At 42.0% G+C, this 24,951-nt stretch overlaps 2 protein-coding genes, 1 long non-coding RNA gene and 1 pseudogene across 3 annotated transcripts; 2 read left to right on the top strand and 2 right to left on the bottom strand.

Moving 5' to 3' along the window:
* Nucleotides 1–231: 231 nt before the first annotated feature.
* LOC139534490 (uncharacterized) lies at nucleotides 232–6,311 on the bottom strand. Its single transcript, XR_011666956.1, has 2 exons — nucleotides 6,112–6,311; nucleotides 232–1,991 (listed from the first exon to the last, which is right to left on the bottom strand). It is a non-coding gene; the product is annotated as an uncharacterized lncRNA (long non-coding RNA).
* Nucleotides 6,312–7,427: 1,116 nt separating this feature from the next.
* LOC139534498 (glutaminyl-peptide cyclotransferase-like) lies at nucleotides 7,428–12,728 on the bottom strand. The gene is made up of 7 exons (XM_071333678.1): nucleotides 11,978–12,728; nucleotides 11,486–11,632; nucleotides 11,027–11,329; nucleotides 10,357–10,518; nucleotides 10,160–10,259; nucleotides 9,625–9,741; nucleotides 7,428–9,302 (listed from the first exon to the last, which is right to left on the bottom strand). Exons 1-7 carry the CDS (start codon nucleotides 12,209–12,211, stop codon nucleotides 9,157–9,159), a joined length of 1,209 nt encoding a protein of 402 aa, XP_071189779.1. The 5' UTR covers nucleotides 12,212–12,728; the 3' UTR covers nucleotides 7,428–9,156.
* Nucleotides 12,729–13,635: 907 nt separating this feature from the next.
* On the top strand, nucleotides 13,636–24,159 carry LOC139566099 (meiosis initiator protein-like; annotated as a pseudogene).
* On the top strand, nucleotides 23,784–24,687 carry LOC139534512 (meiosis initiator protein-like). Its single transcript, XM_071333703.1, has 2 exons — nucleotides 23,784–24,346; nucleotides 24,462–24,687. Exons 1-2 carry the CDS (start codon nucleotides 24,159–24,161, stop codon nucleotides 24,592–24,594), a joined length of 321 nt encoding a protein of 106 aa, XP_071189804.1. The 5' UTR covers nucleotides 23,784–24,158; the 3' UTR covers nucleotides 24,595–24,687.
* The last annotated feature ends 264 nt before the right edge of the window (nucleotides 24,688–24,951 follow it).

The raw sequence follows: 24,951 nt of genomic DNA on the forward strand, positions 1-24,951 counted from the left end.
AGTGAAGCCATTTTTGAGGAGTGGTCAAACCTTGTTTTTGTCTGCTGTGTTAATTGTTTTATTTGTTAATTGTGTTATGTTGTTTAGTAAAGATGACATAGAAGTCACCCAAGTCTCTGATCTCTTTACTGGAGCTGGTATAACTTAATGTACAAAGCACATTCAGCTTGTCTATATGGTATAGTCTGTCTCCATTCTCATGAGGAAAGTAAATAGCATTATAAATCAGGATAGGTAGTAACTGTATATTTATTCTCAATTAAATAATATAATTACAAAGTTATAACATTTATCAACACAATTTTAACAGTACATGACATAGTCTGACAGTCTGTTGTTCACTGCAACAATATCAGTAGCTTGTCTCAAATATAGCATGAAGCAAAAAGTGTTTCAACATATGTGCTGGTACCACTTTATATAATATTTCTTACGATCTTCAAAAAGGAAATATGTTTGTATTCAACGTGTTCCTTGCACAAACGTGTGTGACTGTCAAACCTGTGGCGGACATTAAAAAAATACGGTGGGCAGGGGTCAAATGTTTGACTCCGCCCACATTGAGCTTCACCCCAAACTGCACACTGCAGTCAGGGGTACTTGATAAGACCCGAGGTGGTGTGGTATATGGCCAACATACATAATCAGTACATACACACAATATATAGGTCTAATACATAGTACAGTGCAAATTACAATACATTATATATAAAATGTCTGTGTCTCTTCACAGTCCCCTTTGAGCAGTAAGGTATTCTTTTATCCGTTTTTTGAAATTGGTTTTATTGATAGCTTGAGTTACCTGGGGTGGCAGAGAGATCCATGTAGTCATGGCTTTATTTTAAATCTATTTTGGACAGATTTTGGCGAGAGATAACCCTCTTGCTTCACCTATTCCTCTCTGATAGGGCGTAGGGTCAATTTGGGATTGGACCATTAGATTTGTCTACTGTCTGTTGCTGACTGGCAATGTCTAAATTACTCAGGCATTTCTAATTGACAGTATATTTCATGAGCATTAAATCAAATCAAAGTTTATTGGTCGCATACACAGTTTATAAGATGTTATAGCTGGTGCAGAAAAATGCTTATGTTACGACCTCCTAACAATGCAGTAAAAGTACACTATTTTTATTTTTTAAGGTATTATAAAAATATAAGATCCCATAACTTGACCTCCTGTGACACGTAAGCATATAATAGTATTAACTAGACCTTTTACATAATAGTCAAATTCACTTCCCATACTGATGATAAAGTCTTTAATCCAAAACACTCAACAGGTAAATGTAGCTAGATGAAAGTAAGTATTTTACAACAATGACCAGAGCAACTGGTCTGCTCAACCCAACAAACTCACTGGCCAGAGATAGACTTAAACATTTATCATCATCATCAGTGGTATCCAGCTCTATGACAGAGTACAGTACATCGGTACTGTCATACAGTTCAGAACAATGGCCATTGCTTAGGACAATGACTGCACTTACTCAGCTGCAGATTGAAAGTAGTAATCTGACTAGTGAATGATGAATGTAACACATAATGGATAACGGTGTATTATCCACATAACTAGAGGTAGCTACAACAGAGGGTGTGGAGAAGGAAATAGTGTTGGTTATCGCTATGCCTTAGGTTTGGAGAAAGTTCCTAGTTGCTTTGTGTTCACATCTTTCAGCTGGTCTAGCTGTCTCTGTCCGCGCCGGTAAAGGTATTCTATGTGCATGACATCTTTCTTCTTGATGCTGGAGTTCTCTCGGAACTCATCCCGTATCCTGGGTAGAAAGCCTGGCTTGTCCTGGCCAGCACGCAGGAACTGGCGGTACAGAGACAACACCTGTTTTTGCAGCTTACTATGGCGTGCCATGGTGTGGAACACAGGGCAACAGCAACACAGATGACAAGGGAGGACGACTGACCGGAGGATTAAGCAGTCTACCCGTTGACTAAGTCACAAATGCATCAGAGTGTAGATGAAGTGTCTCCTAAACCTATGGGGGAAAGACATAGTGGCTGGTGAAACAAGGATCTTATCTGGCCATGTTATAAATCTTATTTTATGGTTATAGCTAGGTGTATTGCTGAAGATACAACTATAGCTACTGTCCAAAATAATGTATTAGCGTCATGACCATGCCTCTTCCCCCTCAGGAGGCTGAAAAGTTTTGGCATGAGCCCTCAGATCGTCAGAAAGTTCGACATCTGCACCATTGAGAGCATCTTGACTGGCTGCATCACTGCTTGGTATGGCAACTGCTTGGCATCCGACTGCAAGGCGCTACACATGGTAGTGCGTACGGCCCAGTACATCACTGGGGCCAAGTTCCCTGCCATCCAGGCCCTCTATACCAAGCAGTGTCAGAGGAAGGCCCTAAAAATGATCAAAGACTCCAGCCACCCAAGTCATAGACTGTTCTCTCTGCTACCGCACGGCAAGTGGTACCGATGCACCAAGTCTGTAATCAACAGGACCCTGAATGGTGGCGGCAGGTAGCCTAGTGGTTAGAGCGCTGGGCCAGTAACCGAAAGTTTGCTAGATCGAATCCCCGAGCTGACAAGGTAAAAATCTGTTGTTCTGCCCCTGAACAAGGCAGTTAACCCACTGTTCCTAGGCTGTCACTGTAAATAAGAATTTGTTCTTAACTGACTTGCCTAGTTAAATAAATAAAAAACAGCTTCTACTCCCAAGCCATAAGACTGCTAAATAGTTAACCAAATAGCTACCTGGACTATCTGTATTTAAAGTTTGTGCAAAAAGGCTGACTCATCACATACGCTGCTGCTACTGTTTATTATCTTTCACTTTATTCCTAGTTAAACAGTGCATTCAGAAAGTATTCATACCCCTTGACATTTTCCACATTTTGTTACGTTACAGCCTTATTCTAAAATTGATTAAAAAACATTTTTTCATCAATCTACAATACCTCATAATGACAAAGCAAAAACAGGTTTTTAGAAACGTTTTAAAATGAAAAATTACACTAATAGTAAAATTTTTTATTTCACCTTTATTTAACCAGGTAGGCCAGTTGAGAACAAGTTCTCATTTACAACTGCGACCTGGCCAAGATAAAGCAACGCAGTGCGACAAAAACAACACAGTTACACATGGGATAAACAAACGTACAGTCAATAACACAATAGAAAATCTGTATACAGTGTGTGCAAATTAAGTAAGGAGGTAAGGCAATAAATAGGCCATAGTTTTGAAGTAATTACAATTTAGCAATTAACACTGGAGTGATAGATGTGCAGATGAGGATGTGCAAGTAGAAATACTGGTGTGCAAAAGAGCAGAAAAAACAAAAAGACAAATATGGGGATGAGGTAGGTAGTAGGTTGGATGGGCAATTTACAGATGGGCTGTGTATAGCTATACCGATCGGTAAGCTGCTTTTACAGCCGATGCTTGAAGTTAGTGAGGGAGATAAGTTTCCAACTTCAGTGATTTTTGCAATTCGTTCCAGTCATTGGCAGCAGAGAACTGGAAGGAAAAGCGGCCGAAGGAGGTGTTGGCTTTGGGGATGACCAGTGAAATATACCTGCTGGCACGCTTGCTACAGGTGGGTGTTGCTATGGTGACCAGTGAGCTGAGATTAGGCGGAGCTTTACCTAGCAAAAAAAATTGTATTCAGACCCTTTACTCTGTACTTTGTTGAAGCACCTTTGGCAGTGATTACAGACTCAAGTCTTCTTGGGTATGACACTACAAGCTTGGCACACCTGTACTTGGGGAGTTTCTCTCATTCTTCTCTGCAGATCCTCTCAAGTTCAGTCAGGTTGGATGGGAAGCGTTGCTGCACAGCTATTTTCAGGTCTCTCCAGAGATGTTTGATCGGGTTCAAGTTCGGGCTCTGGCTGGGCCACTCAAGGACATTCAGAGACTTGTCCTGAAGCCGCGTTGTCTTGGCTGTGTGCTTAGGGTCATTGTCCTGTTGGAAGGTGAACCTTCGCCCCAGTCCGACGTCCTGAGCGCTCTGGAGCTGATTTTCATCGAGGATCTCTTTGCTCCATTCATCTTTCCCTCGATACTGACTAGTCTCCCAGTCCCTGAAAAACATCTCCACAGCATGGTGCTGGCACCACCATGCTTCATCGCAGGGATGGTGCCAGGTCTCCTCCAGATGTGACACTTGGCATTCAGGCCAAAGAGTTCAATCTTGTTTTCATCAGACCAGAGAATCTTGTTTCTCATGGTCTGACAGTCCTTCAGGTGAATTTTGGCAAACTCCAAGCGGGCTGTCATGTGCCTTTTATGGAGGAGTGGCTTCAGTCTGGCCACTCTACCAAAAAGGCCTGATTGGTGGAGTGCTGCAGAGATGGTTGACAATCCTGTCTCATGACAATCCTGTCTCAGGGATCTACGGACAATTCCTTCGAATTCCTTCAACGATGGCTTGGTTTTTTTCTCTGACATGCACTGTCAACTGTGGGACCTTATATAGATAGGTGTGTGCCTTTCCAAATCATGTCCAATCAATTGAATTTATCACAGGTGGACTCCAATGAAGTAGTAGAAACATCTCAAGGATGATCAATGGAAACAGGATGCCCCCGACCTCAATTTCAAGTCTCATAGCAAAGAGTCTGTATACTTATGTAAATAAGGTTCATGTTTTTATACATTTGCAAAAATTTCTAAAAACCTGTTTTCGATTTGTCTTTATGGGGTATTGTATGTAGATTGATGAGGGAAATTAATTTAATACATTTTTGAATAAGGCTGTAACGTAACAAAAGGTGGAAAAGGGAAGGGGTTTGAATACTTTCCGAATTAACTGTATGTACACATCAACCTCAATTACCTCGTACCCCTTGTACAGGGTCGGTTCCAGACATAAGCAACATAAGCAGTCGCTTAGGGCCCCCAGCTGCTAGGGGACCCTAAGGAACTCAGTCAGGGTCTAAACTTACTATTTAGACTAGAGTTCGAATAATAGAATACACCATGTGCAATTTTGAAATTTTGTTGTGCATCAGCAGTTTTTCTCTTGTTATATCAGTCACTGACAGTCACTCAATTAGCCATGTCAGCTAACAACTTTTAGATTGTTAGTTAGTCTAGACAGTTATCTAAACTTGTAGTATTCATGGCCGAATACCGACCGACACGCAGGGCAAGTGCCCAGGGGCCCTGACCTCCAGGGGGCCCCCATTCCTTTTGTAAGTCATTCTCACTAAGATATCATATTAACATAAGTCATTACAAAATGTGTAGAATTGCAGGAAATCAGCTTTAAAACTGCAAAAATGTCTCTCCACCCGATGGCAAAATGAGTAGCATTGCAGGAAAACATAAATTTCTCTCCACCGTCAAGAGTGGGGCCACTATGTTTTATCATGAGGTGGAGGGCCCCCCAACCTCATTTTGCTTAGGGTCCCCAAAAGTCTTGAACCGGGCTGCGCTTGTATATAGCCAAGTTATCTTTCATCATCATGTATCTATTATTACTTTTATTATAATGTGTTTTACTATTCTATTACTTCTCCCGCAGAAAACTCGCTTTAAAACTACATTATTTTCTCTACGCCCCATGGCAAAATGTGTAGAATTGCAGAAAATTAACTATAAAACATACAATTCTCTCCACCGTCAAGAGAAGGGGCCACTATGTTTTACCGTGAGGTGGAGGGCCGCGGTTGTATATAGCCAAGTTATATTTCATCATTGTGTATCTATTATTACTTTTATAATGTGTTTTACTTTTCTATTACTTCTCCACAAAAATATCTCTATGCATTGTTGTGAACGGCCCATAACTAAACATTTCACTGTTAGTCCACACCTGTTGTTTATGAAGCATGTGAGGAATAAAATTTGATTTGATGACAGCCCATGAACCTTATTATCCCTGACGATTAATAAAGTGTGGACAGTACAGCAACAGTATTATATCAGTGAGTCACATCAATAAAATATGAGAACTTCTAGCTTGCGCGCTTTCTGACTGACCTATACAAACAACAAAGAGGAAAACTTTACAACACATTTTACATATAGACTGATACCGAAACACCACAATATGGGTTAAAGTCAATTAGCTAGATAGCTAGCGTAGCTTTACAGGGGTAAGTTAGCTAGAACTGCTAGCTAGCCAGCTAACCTACCTTGACAGTCAGTGTCAACTTCGAAAATAGCTTCGCTTGTCTTTGACAAAGAAGTGCGTCTCATATCAACTCAGAACCTTTCATTAATAACCTATTTAGCTACAACTTAAACAGCCCGAGGAGAATATTGCTAACACACACTACCACAGATGAGAATAATGAGCCAGACTTTTTACCAGATGTGTAAATCTGAAGCATCCGATTGGCGTTACCACTCACCACCAAATATGGTGATCAAAGCAAGCTCAGTGGTTGGCAGTGGGAGAATATGGAGCGAGATGGCTTTTGGCCTACATACTGCACATTTTTATCATCGATGAAATATTTGATCTCAAAACAATTTCCTGTTCCCAAAACTAAACTCTGTTAAGAACAGAGTGGACTACGTTTTGTAGACTTTACACTTTGCCAAAGCTTCTAAAAATGTGCGTTGTTTAGGAGTGCAAGGGTAAATTGAGTTATTGCACATGCGCACTTCACAGAAGAAGCGTTCCCTAACGGAAATATGCAAATTCATGCTAGAACCCGCCAATAGGATCTCGCTAGCTCGTGCTTGGCTCAGCCCACTATGATTAATTTGCTTCTGTTGGAAACGAGTCTGTGGTCTATCTTGGGTTAGTTTAAAAAAGAAAAATCTACTAGCCACTAGCAAACAGTACGACCTTAATGATAATGTTATGTTATGTTCATGTTACGAAAGCCAAAGACGACGGTGCTATTGCTTTGGGTATTACACTTCCCTCTATTGACTTGGATGTCTCACTTCTCAATGTTGCTGTCAGCTCAAATCAAATTAAAGTGTATTGGTCACATGCACAGGATACCGGACGTAAATGGTATAGTGAAATGCTTACTTGCGAGCTCTCAGAAACAGTGCAATACACATTTATACAAACAAATACACAGTAAGTGATAATGTTTGTAAATATTTACACACAATAAGAATATACAGACCTAACTATGAAATTTGCTAAAGTGAGTAGGGACATGGTAGAGTAGCTTAGACAAATAGTAGCAGCAATGGTGCATGTGTGTGTAAGGGTGGGTGAGAGTCTGCAAATAGTCTCTTTAAGATACAGGTGTGAAAAGAGCCAAGTGCAAATAGTCTAGTGCAGGTGAGTACAGGTAGACAGGTCTGTGCAGGTAGACTGCTTAGGGTTAGCTGTTCAACAGTCTTATGGCCTAGAGGAAGAAGCTGTCCTGTGACCGACGAGACCTGATGCTCCGGTACCGCCAGCTGGAAGGTAGCAGCTCAGATGTTGGGGGGAAATTAACGTTTCAACAATTGTATTCATATATGAAATAAAACAAATCAAACAAGTTCATATATTTTTTATTTAAGAAAATATTCTCAGAGGAATTCTATGCAAGCTATCATTCATCTCACATCTGTTTTTTATACCCTACAATGAAAGTATGAGGCAATGTCAGATATTAGTGCAATACAAGGGTTGAGGTACATTACAAACTGTGTATTTTGGGTCCTGGATGCTGATTGGCTAAAACAGTATTTCAGCCTTTCACGGGTATGACGCAAAAATACTTATTTACTGCTCTATTTATATTGGTAACCAGTTTACAATAGCAATAAGGCACCTCTGTGGTTTGTGGTATATGTCCAACATACCACACCCCCTCGGGTCTTATTGCTTAAGTATAGCATCAATCAATCTTTCACATAGGTGATTGGATGACTCCAATTAGAGCCTGGGTGCCTGCTTGTTGTGCATAAACAACTGAGTGTTAACAGACGTTATACTTAGCAAGTACCACTTCTTCTTGACTCAGCTCACATGAGGCTCGTACCCAGGACCTCTGCCTTGCTAACACACGTGACCGCCTTCCGGAAGCATCTTACCAGTCGACACCACGTGAAAAGCTAGCTACACACTGGTGCAAGTAGGGACACTTCAGGCTGAGGAGTAAGTTTCACACATCCCCATGTACTACATTAGCAGAAACAGACTGGAACCCAGGCTATGTAACAAAACAGTGGCAGTTTCAGCATCCATTCACACAGTATAATAATGTTGGAACTGAATATGCTGTAACAAGTATTGCGCATTAAATCGTTTCTCATTATGCATTATTACATTCTGCTGGCTGACACCTCATGTCAAGGCCATTGTTATGCTACAATAGTGGATGCATACAGTATGCAATAGATAATACTTTTCAATTAGTTTTTATCACTTTTGGCCAGTTAACTGGTGGATGCAACTCTTTCAGTATACAAGTGATATGTAAAGCATTGGAACTGAACCTAGTATTGATTTTAGACGAATATCTCTAAATATCTTAATGCTCCATATACAAAGTCATACCAATACATTTGATTCATCTTCATCCTAATACATAATACATATATTTCAACAAACAGAGTTCTTGGATGTATGTAATATTGGAAACTTTTACTTTGTATTACTTGTATTAGCTACATGCACAATTATATTCCATATAATCTGGCACTTGTCAAAGCACATATTTATTGCTATATTATTACTGGGCTGGACTATAAATTACTTTTTGGGTGAACAAATATGTACAGTAATGTCTGTATATCACCTCTTTATTTCGCCTTTTAAACGTTTTTTTTTTTATCCCTCACTGGGAAGCACTATATACTCTAATGTTCACAACCTTATTTACTGAACATATTGAAAAAAGGCACATTATCAAGTTTAGCCATGTGTTTCTGCATAAATCTGAGACCCACATCGATTATGAGAAATAGAGGGACAGGGTATGTAAAAGGCCTCTATAATCACAATCCTAATTTCAACAGTTTTCTAGTTTGGCTCCAGAATCGATAAAGAAAAAACAATAAGAATAGGGTATATAATGTGGGATTATAGGTGATGTGGAAAAATTGCCTGGTGTGATAGGACTTTGGAAATGTATGATGTGGGGATGTGATACTAAGTAATCAAGTAATTAACTGTAAGTGGGAGAGTGGCTGGTATTATAAAACAAGGGTGGGTGATTGTGGCATGAAATCGAACGGATCAATGTGTATGATCAATAATAATGGGGGAAAAATGTCAGTCAGAGTCCTATGTATTCAGCAAGGAACACCACTAGCACCTTGGTGAGATTCTCGATAGTCTGAGAATGGATGTGTTCCGCTGTGTCCTCCAGAGTGTGCATAAAGGAGGGGAAGGGCGTTGTGATCATGTGTAGTACTGGAACCCCTGCAGGCATAGAGCAGAGTGGGTGGGAATGGCAGAGAGATAGGGGAGGAGAGAAGAAAAATGAAAGGGTAGAGTGTAGTGGACAGATAGGGTAGACAGAGTTTGATAGAGCGAGAGAGAAAACAGGCAGATGGTACATTAAGTTCTACAGGGATAAAACTAAAGCAGGAGGGAACCAATCTCTGTAGATACAGTACAGTCATAAGGCCATAGTCTAATCAGCTGTGTAGGTATTCAAGGTGTACTGTTAAACATCCATTCTTGTTAGTCAGTAAATGTGCTCTCTAACCATCTGTCTATCTATGTGGGTGTGCTCTCTCACCCTGCTGGAGGAAGGGCACATGGTCGTCCTCCACAGGGCCCAGGTTTATGTCCTTCCTGAAGTAGCTCACCTCTCTGGGGTGGGAGGACAGCAGACCCAGCTTATGGAGCCTCCTCTCTGGCAGACGGACATGACAGCCACCGCGGGCCATGGTCAAGGCCAATGATAAAGAACGGGAGGAATAAGCAGAGAGGAGACAGAACATTGAGGGAGTAAGAACAGCTCACTCCAGGTGTCTTATTACTGTGCCTGAGTGAAATTAAAGTCAGATCAACACTGGAGAGCCTGGTCCTGTATCAGCATGAGTCAGTCATCCACCTGCCAAACTCTTTTTGCCTTGCTCCCTGGCTCTTTTTGTCATTCTAGTGTACCTCTGCCTCCTTCCCTCTATTTCACAATCTCCATTACAACATGTTTTTGCCCCATTATGATTACAGTGAGCAATCAATGTGATAACAATTCATTCATTTATCTGACAATTTTTGTGATCCTGTATGTGGAGTAAAATGTTGAGAAGTGGGGTGGGGGGCCTTACCTGCATATATGAGCTCATCAAACCAGCGTACAGTGTTGTCAAAGTGGTTGACAAACATAGGGTCAGGTGCACCAATCAGATCCAACAGAACAAACAGGTCCTGCCAGTAAAAGTCAGCAAATCAACACACAAAACACATTGCATACTACATATGGCTTTGCAAGGGAACATTGTAACATACACTAAAAAAGCCTCACCAAAGCATTTAACAGGGTGGTATGTTCGGCTCCTGGGGGGTGAGGGGTGCGGGACATTTGGTCAGCAAGGTAACGTGAGCCATACAGAGAGTCGGAGGGGCTTGGCTGCTGAAACGCCTCATTACCATCAAAGAAGACCAACTGCAATGTCACCTGTGACTTCTACCAGAGAGAAAAACAGACAGAGAGAAAAAATGTACAGGGGATGGAGTGGTAGATCTTCTTGTAATATAACATACAGTATGTTTAGAAAAAAAAGTTATTGGTCGAATAATATGTGACTACCATTCAATATCCTTTAAAATGCATTGTTTCTGCTGTCAACATGGGAGATGACAAGTGAGTGTTAATGATGTCTGGGCTCCAACCCATCAATGTCTGCAGTTTAAATTGGAAATAAATGTATAAATAATTAATGTGTAAGCATGGGTAAAACTCCAGATCTATAAATAGTCTGACATCTCGGGAGAGTGGCAAACTCTTCAGATGGTAGTCCACCCACACACGAAAGCACATCATTTCATCTGTTTTCCTACGCTTTCTGCAAATCCAACATTTTATTTTCCCCATGCAACCGAGAACTTAAAAGGATCTGTGAAGTCATCACTTTCATCCTTGCCCTCTAAAGCATACCTTTGCCCTACAGTAGCAGAGCAGACACAGTATTTACCTGTTGTTTTAGCACTTTCAGGTGGACGTCCAGTGCAGTCACCAGCTCCAGTATCATGGCACAGGGGACAGCCGCGTCGCTGGCCCCTAGGAACCTCCTGAGAGGACCGTCGGGGGTTTTGGAAGCTGGGGGCATGGCCTTGGAGTCGTAGTGGCAGGCCAGCAGCAGACGACGCGGGGCCGAGGGGTCCAGGACTGCTAGCAGGTTGGAGAAGGTGATTAGTCCCTTTGGGGTAGCAGAGTTAAAGGAGTCGACCTCCAACGACCAACCCGCTGACAGGAACTCCAGATGGCTGTAGATGTGCTTGTGCAATCACAGAAAAAAAGTGTGATTTTAATTTCAGTAAACAAAATGTTAATTGTTAGAATAACATGTAAAACAGAGATTGAGAGATACCAGTTCAGACATTACAGACGTTCTACCCTGATGTCTCTTGCAGGAGTCAATAAAGTTCCTAACCTCACGCACCCTACGGCTGCCCCTTGTACCTGGCAGTCTCTCTACCAGGATGGGCCTCAGGAGAGAGTACCAAAGCCGCCCCGAATTTACCTGGCCCACCAGACGTTTGATCTGGGCCACAGTGGACCTACGGGGGTTATGGGTCAACTGCAGAAGGGGAGGACAGCAGGAGAGAGGAGGCAGTTGCAGTATTTTTTTCACATATGCATTTTGAAAAACTGTCTGTTACCTTGCAGAAAATATTGTTTATTATTGAGCAATCAAATATCTGACTTGAGGTTAAGTTTCTGCCATCAGTGAAATGTATCAATATAGATGCTATTATAGCATCTATAGTTGAACAGACAGGGTTAAGTATTCCTGCTAGCTGGGGTATGTAGGCTGTAGCAAGATAGCATCACCTAAAAAGTATGCTACTCCTTTCGGCTTGGTGCAATATTGGAAAACTGGAGGCTACAATATACAATAAACAATACAGTATCTATCACCTACCTTGTCTCTTATTAGGTCTGGCACACGAAATTGTATGTTATCGTGCATATGAATACTGTCATCATCATCTCTTGTATCATTACTCGACAAATAAAATCCAAGTGTCAGAGCCATAGCCAGCATCCCGCATAGACAAACGAGAAGCATCCGAACTCGGGACATCCGGAGCAGGTTGCAGCGTCCCAATAGCAGCTCGGTGCCCGTAGCAGATCGGTGCCTCCGGATGGTTCTCATGACTTGAAGTATGGATAGATTCACACAACAGTACAGTCTGGTACAGAGCCTTTCTCAACTATTTGCGTTACAGTGCGTATGATTCCAGCCTGGCGTATGGCAATGGAGAACAACGCGCATGTTAAATATCACAAAAAAACAATTCGACACCTTCCATGACTGATTGACTGTTTATGTAATTAATGAGGCCACTGGCTGCTTAGACTCGAGCCCATGTATGACATCTATTATTTCATTTGACACAATCTCAACAGGATAGGCTACCATTCAACAAGAACATAGAGGATAATTTACCCGAATGGAACACTTACGCAGTCATGTTGGGACATGCATGCATCGGCAGATCTATTCAATTAAATATACCAACGTCCACACTAGTCGAATATTGATTCCGCTATATCATTCGTTATGGCCTCATTTTTGCACCCCGAAGTTCCGTGTCTGCCTTTGGTGCAAAAACAAGAGCAGCCCGCCACTACTGTGGTGGCTATTTAGTGTATTCAGGCAGACAAGTTCAGACCGCTACCTGCTGTGAAAATTGTCGTGCGCGAAAAGGTTTAGGTTTACAATCGATGGAGAAAATTAAAATACTGGAAAAGTGGCGTAGTGTTTTTGGAATACATTCTAAAAAGACAACAGGCTAGATTTAAACAAATAAAAGAATCCTACATTAGCCCCCAAAATATATCTTTATATGTGTATTGTTCTATCAATATCTGTATAATTGTACATTGTTGAATAAATGATTGAACCAAACAACTGATTGGTTAATCAAGTAGGCCACATTTCCACATGGTAATGTTCAAATCCAATATATTTCCTAAAAATCTTAGAACATTCAAAGTACTCGCTAAAATAGATCTGTGTTTAGCCTCCTGCAAAGGGATTGGTATTTTTTTTATTGCCAATGAGGTGACATGACTAGGACTAGCTGGCTAGAGTAAAATTATTTGATAAATAGAGAAAGATAGGCACAATTTCCTTCACTGCTAAACTTCTGCTTGGTAAGTGATTGGCCGTAAAATTAACACTAACAATTACGTCCACAGATATTAGCTACTAAATAAAAATATCAATAATTGTAATTTATATTTCGCTTGCTTATCTCTGCTCGTCCGCTCACTATCAAAAAAATGAGTACTCAGCTAACGTTAGCTGGCTAGCTAGCTATATCGATTTTGCTATAGAATTAACGTTAGCTCAAACGTAGTTACGTTAAGATATTTTAGTTAAAGCAGATGAGGAAGAGGCGAAGCATATAAAAGTAAAACTAATATTTGGTTAAAGGCGTGAATTTAAAACCAGTAACGTTAGCTAGACTGAGAGATGGCAAACTTCAGCTAGCTAGCAAGCTAACGTTACTTTGTATGGGACTGTGAACGGTAATCATGCATATTTGACTACCCCTGTGGCAGATTTGAGCAATGGCACCAGGACCCGCAGGCAGGGACGAGACTCGCTGGAAAAGGTAGTTTTAGCTTCTAAAATGGCCTGTTGCATGTCACTGTCAAAAAATAATTAGAAACGAGGCTTGAATGAGATTATGAGAATTATTTACTGTAGCTAAAAAATGAGTAACGTATCTTACAGTAAGGATCAGCTGGACTGGAGCACATGCTGCAGTAACAGTCTGAAAGAGATTGCAGGCCTCCTGCCCATATCTGAGCCTAGGAATGGCCGAAGACTCACCAAGGTTTATGCACTGACGTTCTTGATTTATTTGTATTCATGGATTCTCTGTACGAGTCTTTGTGTCCGTTTATATAGACAGTATGTGGGTGCATGTCTTTGCCTGAATTCAGTACGGTTACATTATGTGGGTGGGTGTTTCTGTGTGTGATGTCTCTCCTCTAATCTATGTTCAGAAGGAGACTGGTCCACATGCTATTTTGACTTTCTTCAGAGTAGGATCCAGACCCTGCAGTGCCGCTTGCCCCCCCAATGCATCCCCAAGCAGGAACCCGACACAGGTACCACCCCACCCAAGCATCAAGACAAGTACAGACTATGTGCTTGAGTTTCATATCAATGCATTTACACTGTGTGTGTGTGTGTGCATGCACAGGTTCTGAGAGTGAAGAGAACACCCCCTCTGAGCCCTGTACTCCCCCTCACAATCTAAAGGCCAAACGCAAGTATGTCTGCAGTCGTTCCCGCAAGAGACCTGCCCCCACCTCAGGTACCAGCCCCACACCTCTCCCCCAACTTCCCATGACATTATGTTCAACACAGTTAAAGACTATTGTGAAGTGACGAGAGTTGTTCTGTTAATTACATCAAATATGATTACAAACTGTAGTTTTGTGCGTAATAACATCACACTAACCAGGATGTTGCTTTTCTGTTTGCTTTACTCAGATGTTAAGGCAGAGCTTCAGATGAAAAGAAGGAGATTGTACAAAGCTGTAGCCAATGGAAAAATAGTTGACCCAGAGGAGAAGGGTGTGTCTGTCCCCATGTGGGGAGTGCATTCTGATTGGTCAGAGCTCCAGTCTAGTGATAGTCTAGTGTCCAGTCTAGTGTGTATGACAGCGACTCCCAGCCGAGTTCCCTGGATTCAGGCTTCAGTCTCAATCAGCTGCTTCCCTTGAGCACGCTTCTGGAGGGTGAGTTAGACTGGAGGGTCCTCAGAGGTTTCAGGGATATACAGGACAGGTATGTTTAGGACAAATGTACATGAGTCAATGCCTCTCTATATGTCTTCCCTAGGGAGCAGTGGGACTCTGTGGACTCCATCTCCAACACAGGTAGGCCACTGCTCTGTCTGTGAGGACCGCACCGGCAGTGAGAGCAGTCTCCTACTACCGCACTCTCCTGCTGGGTGGGTTTACATCCCTGTAGTCGCTGGCATTCATGCCTGTTTTTTACATTATTACTAAGTATAGTATTATTGCATGTGTTTTCAACCCATATGTGTGTGTTCAGGTCAGGATCACTTTTCCTGGAGGACCGCATGCTTGGTGTCATCCCACCCATGGGAAGGAAAAGGGAGCCCTTCCTAAGCCCTGCTGCTACACCCCAATGCCCCACCCAGCTGCCTCTGTTTAGGACTGGAGACAGTCTGAACCTCAGCCCCTCCCTCCTCACGTCCCCTGCCCGGGGTCTCAGCCACTGCCTGCTGCCTGGGGGCAAGGAGGAGCTCCAGGGTAACACTTTTATTAACATCACACGCTCAATATTAAGCTGTTTGAACCTTATCCTTAGTGACCAGGGTGTTGCTGCTTTATGTTATTGGGTACGTATTAGAGGTTGACCGATTAATTGGGGCCGATTTCAAGTTTTCATAACAATCTGTAATCAGCCTTTTTGGACGTCAATTATGGCCGATTACATTGCAATCCACGAGGAGACTACGTGGCAAGCTGACCACCTGTTAGGTGAGTGCAGCATCAAAAGGACCTTGTGGCTGCAAGGAGCCAAGATAAGTTTCTAGCAAGCATTAAACTTATCTTATAAAAACAATCAATCTTCACATAATCACTAGTTAACTACACATACTTGATGATATTACTAGGTCAACTAGCTTGTCCTACGTTGCATATAATCAATGCGGTGTGTGTTAATTTGTCATCGAATCACAGCCTACTTCAACTTCGCCAAACGGGTGATGATTTAACAAAAGTGTATTCGCGAAAAAGCACAATCGTTGCACAAATGTACCTAACCATAAACATCAATGCCTTTCTTAAAATCAATACACAGAAGTATATATTTTTAAACCTGCATATTTAGTTAAAATAAATTCATGTTAGCAGGCAATATTAACTAGGGAAATTGTGTCACTTCTCTTGCGTTCAGTGCAAGCAGACTCAGGGTATATGCAGCAGTTTGGGTCGCCTGGCTCGTTGCGAACTGTGTGAAGACCATTTCTTCCTAATAAAAACGTAATTATTTGGCCAGAATGTTATAAAATTATGACATAACATTGAAGGTTGTGCAATGTAACAGCAATATTTAGACTTAGGGTTGCCACTCGTTCGATAAAATACGGAACGGTTACGTATTTCACTGAAAGAATAAAAAAAGAAATCCCAAAATTATAGTTTCCGGATTTGACCATATTAATGACAAAAGGCTCGTATTTCTCTGTGTTTATTATATTAGAATTAAGTCTATGATTTGATAGAGCAGTCTGACTGAGCGGTGGTAGGCAGCAGCAGTCTCGTAAGCATTCATTCAAACAGCACTTTCCTGCATTTGCCAGCAGATCTTCGCTGTGCTTCAAGCATTGCGCTGTTTATGACTTCAAGCCTATCAACTCCCGAGATTAGGCTGGCAATACTAAAGTGCCTATACGAACATCCAATAGTCAAAGGCATATGAAATACATATGGTACAGAGAGAAATAGTCGACGCATCATAATTCCTATAATAACTACAACCTAAAACTTCTTAACTGGGAATATTGAAGACTCGTGTTAAAAAGAATCACCAGCTTTCATATGTTCTCATGTTCTGAGCAAGGAATTTAAACGTTAGCTTTTTTACACGGCACATATTGCACTTTTACTTTCTTCTCCAACACTGGGTTTTTGCGTTATTTAAACCAAATTGAACATGTTTCATTATTTATTTGAGACTAAATTGTTTTTATTTATGTATTATATTAAGTTAAAATAAAAGTGTTCATTGTTCATTCAGTATTGTTGTAATTGTCATTATTACAAATATATATATAAAAACCGTCCGATTAATTGGTATCGGCTTTTTTTGGTCCTCCAATAATCGGTATCGGCGTTGAAAAATCATAATCGGTCGACCTCTAGTACATATGAGACCCTGCTTGCCATTTTTTTGTCTTTTTTTAACCTTTATTTAACCAGGTAGGCTAGTTGAAAACAAGTTCTCATTTACAACTGCGACCTGGCCAAGATAAAGCAAAGCAGTGTGACACAAACGACAACACAGAGTTACACATGGAATAAACAAACATACAGTCAACACAATAGAGAAAGTCTATGTACAGTGTGTGCAAATGAGGTAAGATAAGGGAGGTAAGGCAATAAATAGGCCATAGTGGTGAAATAATTACAATTTAGCTATTAAACACTGGAGTGATAGATGTGCAGAAGACGAATGTGCAAGTAGAGATACTGGGATGCAAAGGAGAAAAAATAAATAAATAACAGTATGGGGATGAGGTAGTTGGATGGGCTATTTACATATGGGCTATGTACAGGTGCAATGATCTGTGAGCTGCTCTGACAGCTGGGGCTTAAAGTTAGTGAGGGAGGTATGAGTCTCCAGCTTCAGTGATTTTTGCAATTAGTTCCAGTCATTGGCAGCAGAGAACTGTAAGGAAAGGCGGCCAAAGGAGGAATTGGCTTTGGGGGTGACCAGTGAAATATACCTGCTGGAGCGCGTGCTACGTGTGGATGCTGCTATGGTGACCAGTGAGCTGAGATAAGGTGGGGCTTTACCTAGCAGAGACTTATAGATGACCTGGAGCCAGTGGGTTTGGCGATGAATATGAAGCGAGGGCCAGCCAACGAGTGTAACGGTGGTCCTCTCTCTCTTCATACGAAAAGGAGGAGTATTGAGGGAACCAAGGCGCAGCGGGTTGTGAATACATAATGATTTATTAAATAAACAAAATAGACAAAGACGAAAACGAACTATACTGGATATAACTAACAAAATAACAAAACGATGTAGACAGACCTGAACAAACGAACTTACATATACACGAAGCACGCTGACACAGGAACAGACTACATAAACGCACGAAACAAACCGAAACAATCCCGTATGGTGTAACATCGACACAGACACAGGAGACAACCACCCACAACGAACACAGTGAAACAACCTACCTAAATATGACTCTTAATTAGAGGAACGCAAAACACCTGCCTCTAATTAAGAGCCATACCAGGCAACCCTAAACCAACATAGAAACACACAACATAGAATGCCCACCCAAACTCACGTCCTGACCAACTAACACATAAAACTAACAGAAAACAGGTCAGGAACGTGACAACGAGAGCATACAGGTCGCAGAGGTGGGTAGTACAGTGGGGCAAAAAAGTATTTAGTCAGCCACCAATTGTGCAAGTTCTCTCACTTAAAAAGATGAGAGAGGCCTGTAATTTTCATCATAGGTACACTTCAACTATGACAGACAAAATGAGAAAAAAAATCCAGAAAATCACATTGTAGGATTTTTAATGAATTTATTTGCAAATTATGGTGGAAAATAAGAATCAAGAATCATCAAGAATAAGAATCATCACAGAATCATGTTTTCACAACACAAATGTTGAGTGTATAGTATGACGCCGGAGAAGAAGGCTGACGTTTTACATGTCCCCAACCGATTGTTTTTTTGTTTGTTTATTTGTGTTGTTTTAACTTATTTTTTAACATATCTTATGCTTCACGGAGTCGTGGCTGAATGACGACACTATGAACATACAGCTGGCTGGTTATACGCTGTACCGGCAGGATAAAACAGCGGCGTCTGGTAAGACAAGGGGCGGCGGATTATGTATTTTTGTAAATAACAGCTGGTGCACGATATCTAAGGAAGTCTCGAGCTATTGCTCACCTGAGGTAGAGTATCTCATGATAAGTTGAAGACCACACTATCTACCGAGAGAGTTTTCATCTGTATTTTTCGTAGCTGTTTACATAACACCACAGACTGAGGCTGGAACTAAGACAGCATTGAATGAGCTGTATTCCGCCATAAGCAAACAAGAAAACGCTCATCCAGAGGCGACGCTCCTAGTAGCCGGGGACTTTAATGCAGGGAAACTTAAATCCATTTTACTAAATTTATATCAGCATGTTAAATGTGCAACCAGAGGGGGAAAAAACTCTGGACCACCTTTACTCCACACACAGAGATTCGTACAAAGCTCTCCCTCGCACTCCATTTGGCAAATCTGACCATAATTCTATCCTCCTGATTCCTGCTTACAAGCAAAAATTTAAGCAGGAAGCACCAGTGAGTGACTAGATCACTAAAAAAGTGTTCAGATGAAGCAGATGCTAAGCTATAGGACTGTTTTGCTTGCACAGACTGGAATATGTTCCGGGATTCCTCCGATGGCATTGAGGAGTACACCACATCAGTCATTGGCTTCATCAATAAGTGCATCGATGACGTCGTCCCCACAGTGACCGTACGTACATACCTGTTATGAGAATTTTGTTCTCAATGTTCATAAACTGAACTTCAATTAAAATACTCTGTCTGTTACTAAGAATTTGTAAGGTTCTTATTAAAATGAAACAGACAGAGGCCAGTCTACCATAGTCAGCATGTTTATTTACGAGAGCTCTGCCCATCCTTACATGTACATTGTTTTATATACCTGTCATTTCGTCATAACTGTCCCTCCTCCTCTAAGACAATTACAATATAGTTCACAAGTCTTCTCCTTCTCATACATTACCTACCACCTGTTATACAATCTACTACAAGCCCAAGCTTTCTCCCCTCCCTGGGTGGGGAGACTTCCTTCCCTGTTATCAGTTTCACAGTGGTCACAAGTTGTCTGCCACAGTTCCTTGCCTGCTAACAGTCCCTCTTTCTTATGGACAAACATTATTTATCATTATACAGAGACAGGGTAGAATTCTGTTAGTTATAGTTCTACGTTAAATGTATACATCATTTAGTCATTATTCATAAAATTCATAACAATACCCCAACCAGAAGCCATGGATTACAGGCAACATCCGCACTGAGCTAAAGGCTAGAGCTGCCGCTTTCAAAGAGTGGGACTCTAACCGGGAAGCTTATAAGAAATCTCGCTATGCCCTCAGACGAACCATCAAACAGGCAAAGCATCAATACAGGACTAAGATCGAATCGTACAACACCAGCTCTGATGCTCTTCGGATGTGGCAGGGCTTGCAAACCATTATAGACTACACAGGGAAGCACAGCCAAGACCTGCCCAGTGACACAAGCCTACCAGACACGCTAAACTACTTCTATGCTCGCTTCAAGGCAAATAACACTGAAACATGCATGAGAGCACCAGCTGTTCTGGAAGACTGATCATGCTCTCCGCAGCCAATGTGAGTAATTAAACAGGTTAACATTCACAAGGCCGCGGGGCCAGATGGATTACCAGGACGTGTACTCTGAGCATGCTTAAATTACTACCGACCCGTAGCACTCACGTCTGTAGCCAGAAAGTGTTTTGAAAGGCTGGTCATGGCTCACATCAACACCATTATCCCAGAAACCCTAGACACACTCCAATTTGCATACCGCCCCAACAGATCCACAGATGATGCAATCTCTATTGCACTCCACACTGCCCTTTCCCACCTGGACAAAAGGAACACCTATGTGAGAATGCTATTCATTGACTACAGCTCAGCGTTCAACAAATCAAATTTTATTAGTCACATGCGCCGAATACAACAGGTGTAGGTAGACCTTACAGTGAAATGCTTACTTACGAACCCCTAACCAACAATGCAGTTAAAAAATAAATAATAATACAGGTATGAATAAGAAATAAAAGTAACAAGTAATTTAAGAGCAGCGGTAAAATAACAATAGCGCGACTATATACAGGGGGTACAGGTACAGAGTCAATGTGCGCGGGGCACCGGTTAGTTGAGGTAATATGTACAGTTGAAGTCAGAAGTTTACAAACACCTTTAAACTCAGTTTTTCACAATTCCTGACATTTAAATCCTAGTAAAAATTCCCTGTCTTGGGTCAGTTAGGATCACCACTTAATTTTAAGAATGTGAAATGTCAGAATAATAGTAGAGATAATGATTTATTTCAGCTTTTATTTCTTTCATCACATTACCAGTGGGTCAGAAGTTTACATGCACTCAATTAGTATTTGGTAGCATTGTCTTTCAATCGCTTAACTTGGGTCAAACGTTTCGGGTAGCCTTCTACAAGCGTCCCACAATAAGTTGGGTGAATTTTGGCCCATTCCTCCTGACAGAGCTGGTGTAACGGAGTCAGGTTTGTAGGCCTCCTTGCTCACACACGCCTTTTCAGTTCTGCCCACAAATTCTCTATGGGATTGAGGTCAGGGCTTTGTGATGGCCACTCCAATACCTTGACTTTGTTGTCCTTAAGCCATTTTGCCACAACTTTGGAAGTATGCTTGGGGTGTTGTCCATTTGGAAGAGCCATTTGCCACCAAGCTTTAACTTCCTGACTGATGTCTTGAGATGTTGCTTCAATATATCCACATCATTTTCCTGCCTCATGATGCCATCTATTTTGTGAAGTGCACCAGTCCATCCTGCAGCAAAGCACCCCCACAACATGATGCTGCCACCCCCGTGCTTCACGGTTGGGATGGTGTTCTTTGGCTTGCAAGCCTCCCCCTTTTTCCTCCAAACATAACTATGGTCATTATGGCCAAACAGTTATATTTTTGTTTCATCAGACCAGAGGACATTTCTACAAAAAATACGATCTTTGCTCCCATGTGTAGTTGCAAACCGTAGTCTGTCTTTTTCATGGCGGTTTTGGAGCAGTGGCTTCTTCCTTGCTGAGCGGCCTTTCAGGTTATGTCGATATAGGACTCGTTTTACTGTGAACATAGATACTTTTGTACCTGTTTCCTCCAGCATTTTCACAAGGTCCTTTGCTGTTGTTTTGGGATTGATTTGCATTTTTTGCACCAAAGTACATTCATCTCTAGGAGACAGAACGCGTCTCCTTCCTGAGCGGTATGACAGCTGCGTGGTCCCATGGTGTTTATACTTGTGTACTATTGTTTGTGCAGATGAACGTGGTACCTTCAGGCATTTGGAAATTTCTCCCAAGGATGAACCAGACTTGTGGAGGTCTACCATTTTTTTTCTGGGGTCTTGGCTAATTTATTTTGATTTTCACATTATGTCAAGCAAAGAGGCACTGAGTTTGAAGGTAGGCCTTGAAATACATCCACAGGTACACCTCCAATTGACTCAAATTATGTCAATTAGTCTATCAGAAGCTTCTAAAGCCATGACATAATTTTCTGGGATTTCCCAAGCTGTTTAAAGGCACAGTCAACTTAGTGTATGTAAACTTCTGACCCACTGGAATTGTGATACAGTGAATTATAAGTGAAATAATCTGGAAACAATTGTTGGAAAAATGACTTGTGTCATGCACAAAGTAGATGTCCTAACCGATTTGCCAAAACTATAGTTTGTTAACAAGAAATTTGTGGAATTGTTGAAAAACGCTTTTTAATGACTCCAACCTAAGTGTATGTAAACTTCCGACTTCAACTGTACAAGTGGGTAGAGTTATTAAAGTGACTATGCATATATGATAACAACAGAGAGTTGCAGCGGTGTAAAAGGGGGGGGGGGGGATGCAAATAGTCTGGGTTGCCATTTGATTAAATGTTCAGGAGTCTTATGGCTTGGGGGTAGAAGCTGTTTAGAATCCTCTAAACACCATAGTGCCCTCAAAGCTCGTCAATAAGCTAAGGACCCTGGGACTAAATACCTCCCTTTGCAACTGGATCCTGGACTTCTTGACGGGACGCCCACAGGTGGTAAGGGTAGGTAACAACACATCCGCCACGCTGATCCTCAACACCGGGCCCCTCAGGGGTGCATGCTCAGTTCCCTCCTGTGCTCCCTGTTCACTCATGACTGCACGGCCAGGCACCATCATTAAGTTTTCCGATGACACAACAGTGGTTGACACAACACTGATCACCAACAACAGCGAGACAGCCTATAGGGAGGAGGTCAGAGACCTGGCCGTGTGGTGCCAGGACAACAACCTATCCCTCAACATGATCAAGACAAAGGAGATGATTGTGGACTACAGGAAAAAGAGGACCGAGCAGGCCCCCATTCTCATCGACGGGGCTGCAGTGGAGCAGGTTGAGAGCTTCAAGTTCTGTGGTGTCTACATGACCAACAAACTAACATGGTCCAAGCACACCAAGACAGTCGTGAAGAGGGCACGACAAAACCAATTCCCCCTCAGGAGACTGAAAATATGTTTTATGGGTCCTCAGATCCTCAAGAGGTTCTACAGCTGCACCATCAAGAGTATCCTGACTGGTTGCATCACTGCCTGATATGGCAACTGCTCTGCCTCCGACGGCAAGGCAGAGGGTAGTGTGAACGACCCACTACATCACTGGGGCCAAGCTTCCTGACATCCAGAACCTCTATACCAGGCGGTGTCAGGGGAAGGCCCTAACAATTGTCAAAGACTCCAGCCACCCTAGTCATAGATTGTTCTCTCTGCTACCGCACAGCAAGCGGTACTGGAGCGCCAAGTCTAGGACCAAGAGGCTTTTAAACAGCTTCTATCCCCAAGCCATAAGCCTCTGCACATCTAATCAAATGGCTACCCAGACTATTTACTTTGACCCCCCCCTTTACACCGCTGCTACTCTCTGTTGTTATCATCTATGCATAGTCACTTTAATAACTCTACCTACATGTACATATTACCTCAACTAACCAGTTCCCCCGCACATTGACTTTGTACCGGTACCTCCCTGTATATAGTCTCGCTACTGTTATCTTTCTGCTGCTCTTTAATTACTTGTTACTTTTATTTCTTATTCTTATCCGTATTTTTTAAAACTGCATTGTTGGTTAGGGGCTCGTAAGTAAGCATTTCACTGTAAGGTCTACTACACCTGTTGTGTTTAGAGCATGTGACTAATAAAATTTGATTTGAAATGATGTTAGGTACATGAGTATGTTCAAGTCAAATATAAAGCCACTGTTCCCCCTAGCTGTCGGAGGGTGAAGCTGTGGTGAGGCATGAAGGAGGGTGGCAGTCCTCCCCGGGAGAGGAGGGGGACATCACCTGGACCCCCAAGCAACAACTAGTCCCTCTGAAGTCGAAGACCAGCAGCACAGGACGCCGGCGCAGTTGCAACGCCTCCACCAGGTTTCACCCTCAAGTCCCTCCACCTCTAAAGAAGAAGTGTGTCAATGGCTTTATCATGTTCTGCCGCATCAACAGGAAGACCTACCTCTGATGAGTAACTCCTTTAACCCCCATAACCCTGTGTTTCAGCTGGATGTTCTCTACCTCTGTGTGTCTATAACTAAGATGGCTGCCATGTCTCTGAACAGCACTCACCCTCGCACTCCGTCTACTGTGGTCACCAAGGAGCTGGCCAGCCTGTGGCACGTCATGCTCAAGCAGGAGAGACGTGTCTATTGGTCAGTATCCCTCTGACTGTGTTAGTCTCTGTACTCTGATATTGTAGTTTGGTAATGAGAGGATGTGCTTCATCAGTTTCTTTAGAGGAATGTGTGTTCGCTTTATCTCTCTCAGTCTGAAGGCTCGTCGCTTCAGCCGCCAGCAGAACCGTAACGTGAGGAGTGAGCTGGTGGAGGGAGAGGGAGACAGCGAGGAAGAGGACTGTACCCAGCCCCCTCCACGTGCTGCAGCCAGAGGAGGCTCCTAGAGAAGCTACCTCCTGACACTGACCATATGCATCTAGCATTGGATGTCCATATTTATATCTGTGTCCATATTCAAATAAACACTGTTTATTTAAGAGTCTTACTGTATGAGTTAATTATGGAGTTCGTTGGTGATTCAATTATATTCTCAAATGCAGACACTTCATCTCTGTCTTGCACACCACATTTTAACTGTTACTTATTGTTTTCTACTTCAAGTTGAAATGTATTTATACAAAATGTTCAAACTTGATTTTACAGATATCATTGATTACATTTTTACTTGGGAGTTTTCTATTTACATAAAGTGAGGTCTTCCCATGGGTTATAATGCCAAGGCAGTGTTTTACTAGTCATGT

Source organism: Salvelinus alpinus, chromosome 1 (genome assembly GCF_045679555.1).
Source record: "Salvelinus alpinus chromosome 1, SLU_Salpinus.1, whole genome shotgun sequence".
Classification (NCBI taxonomy): Eukaryota; Metazoa; Chordata; class Actinopteri; order Salmoniformes; family Salmonidae; genus Salvelinus; species Salvelinus alpinus.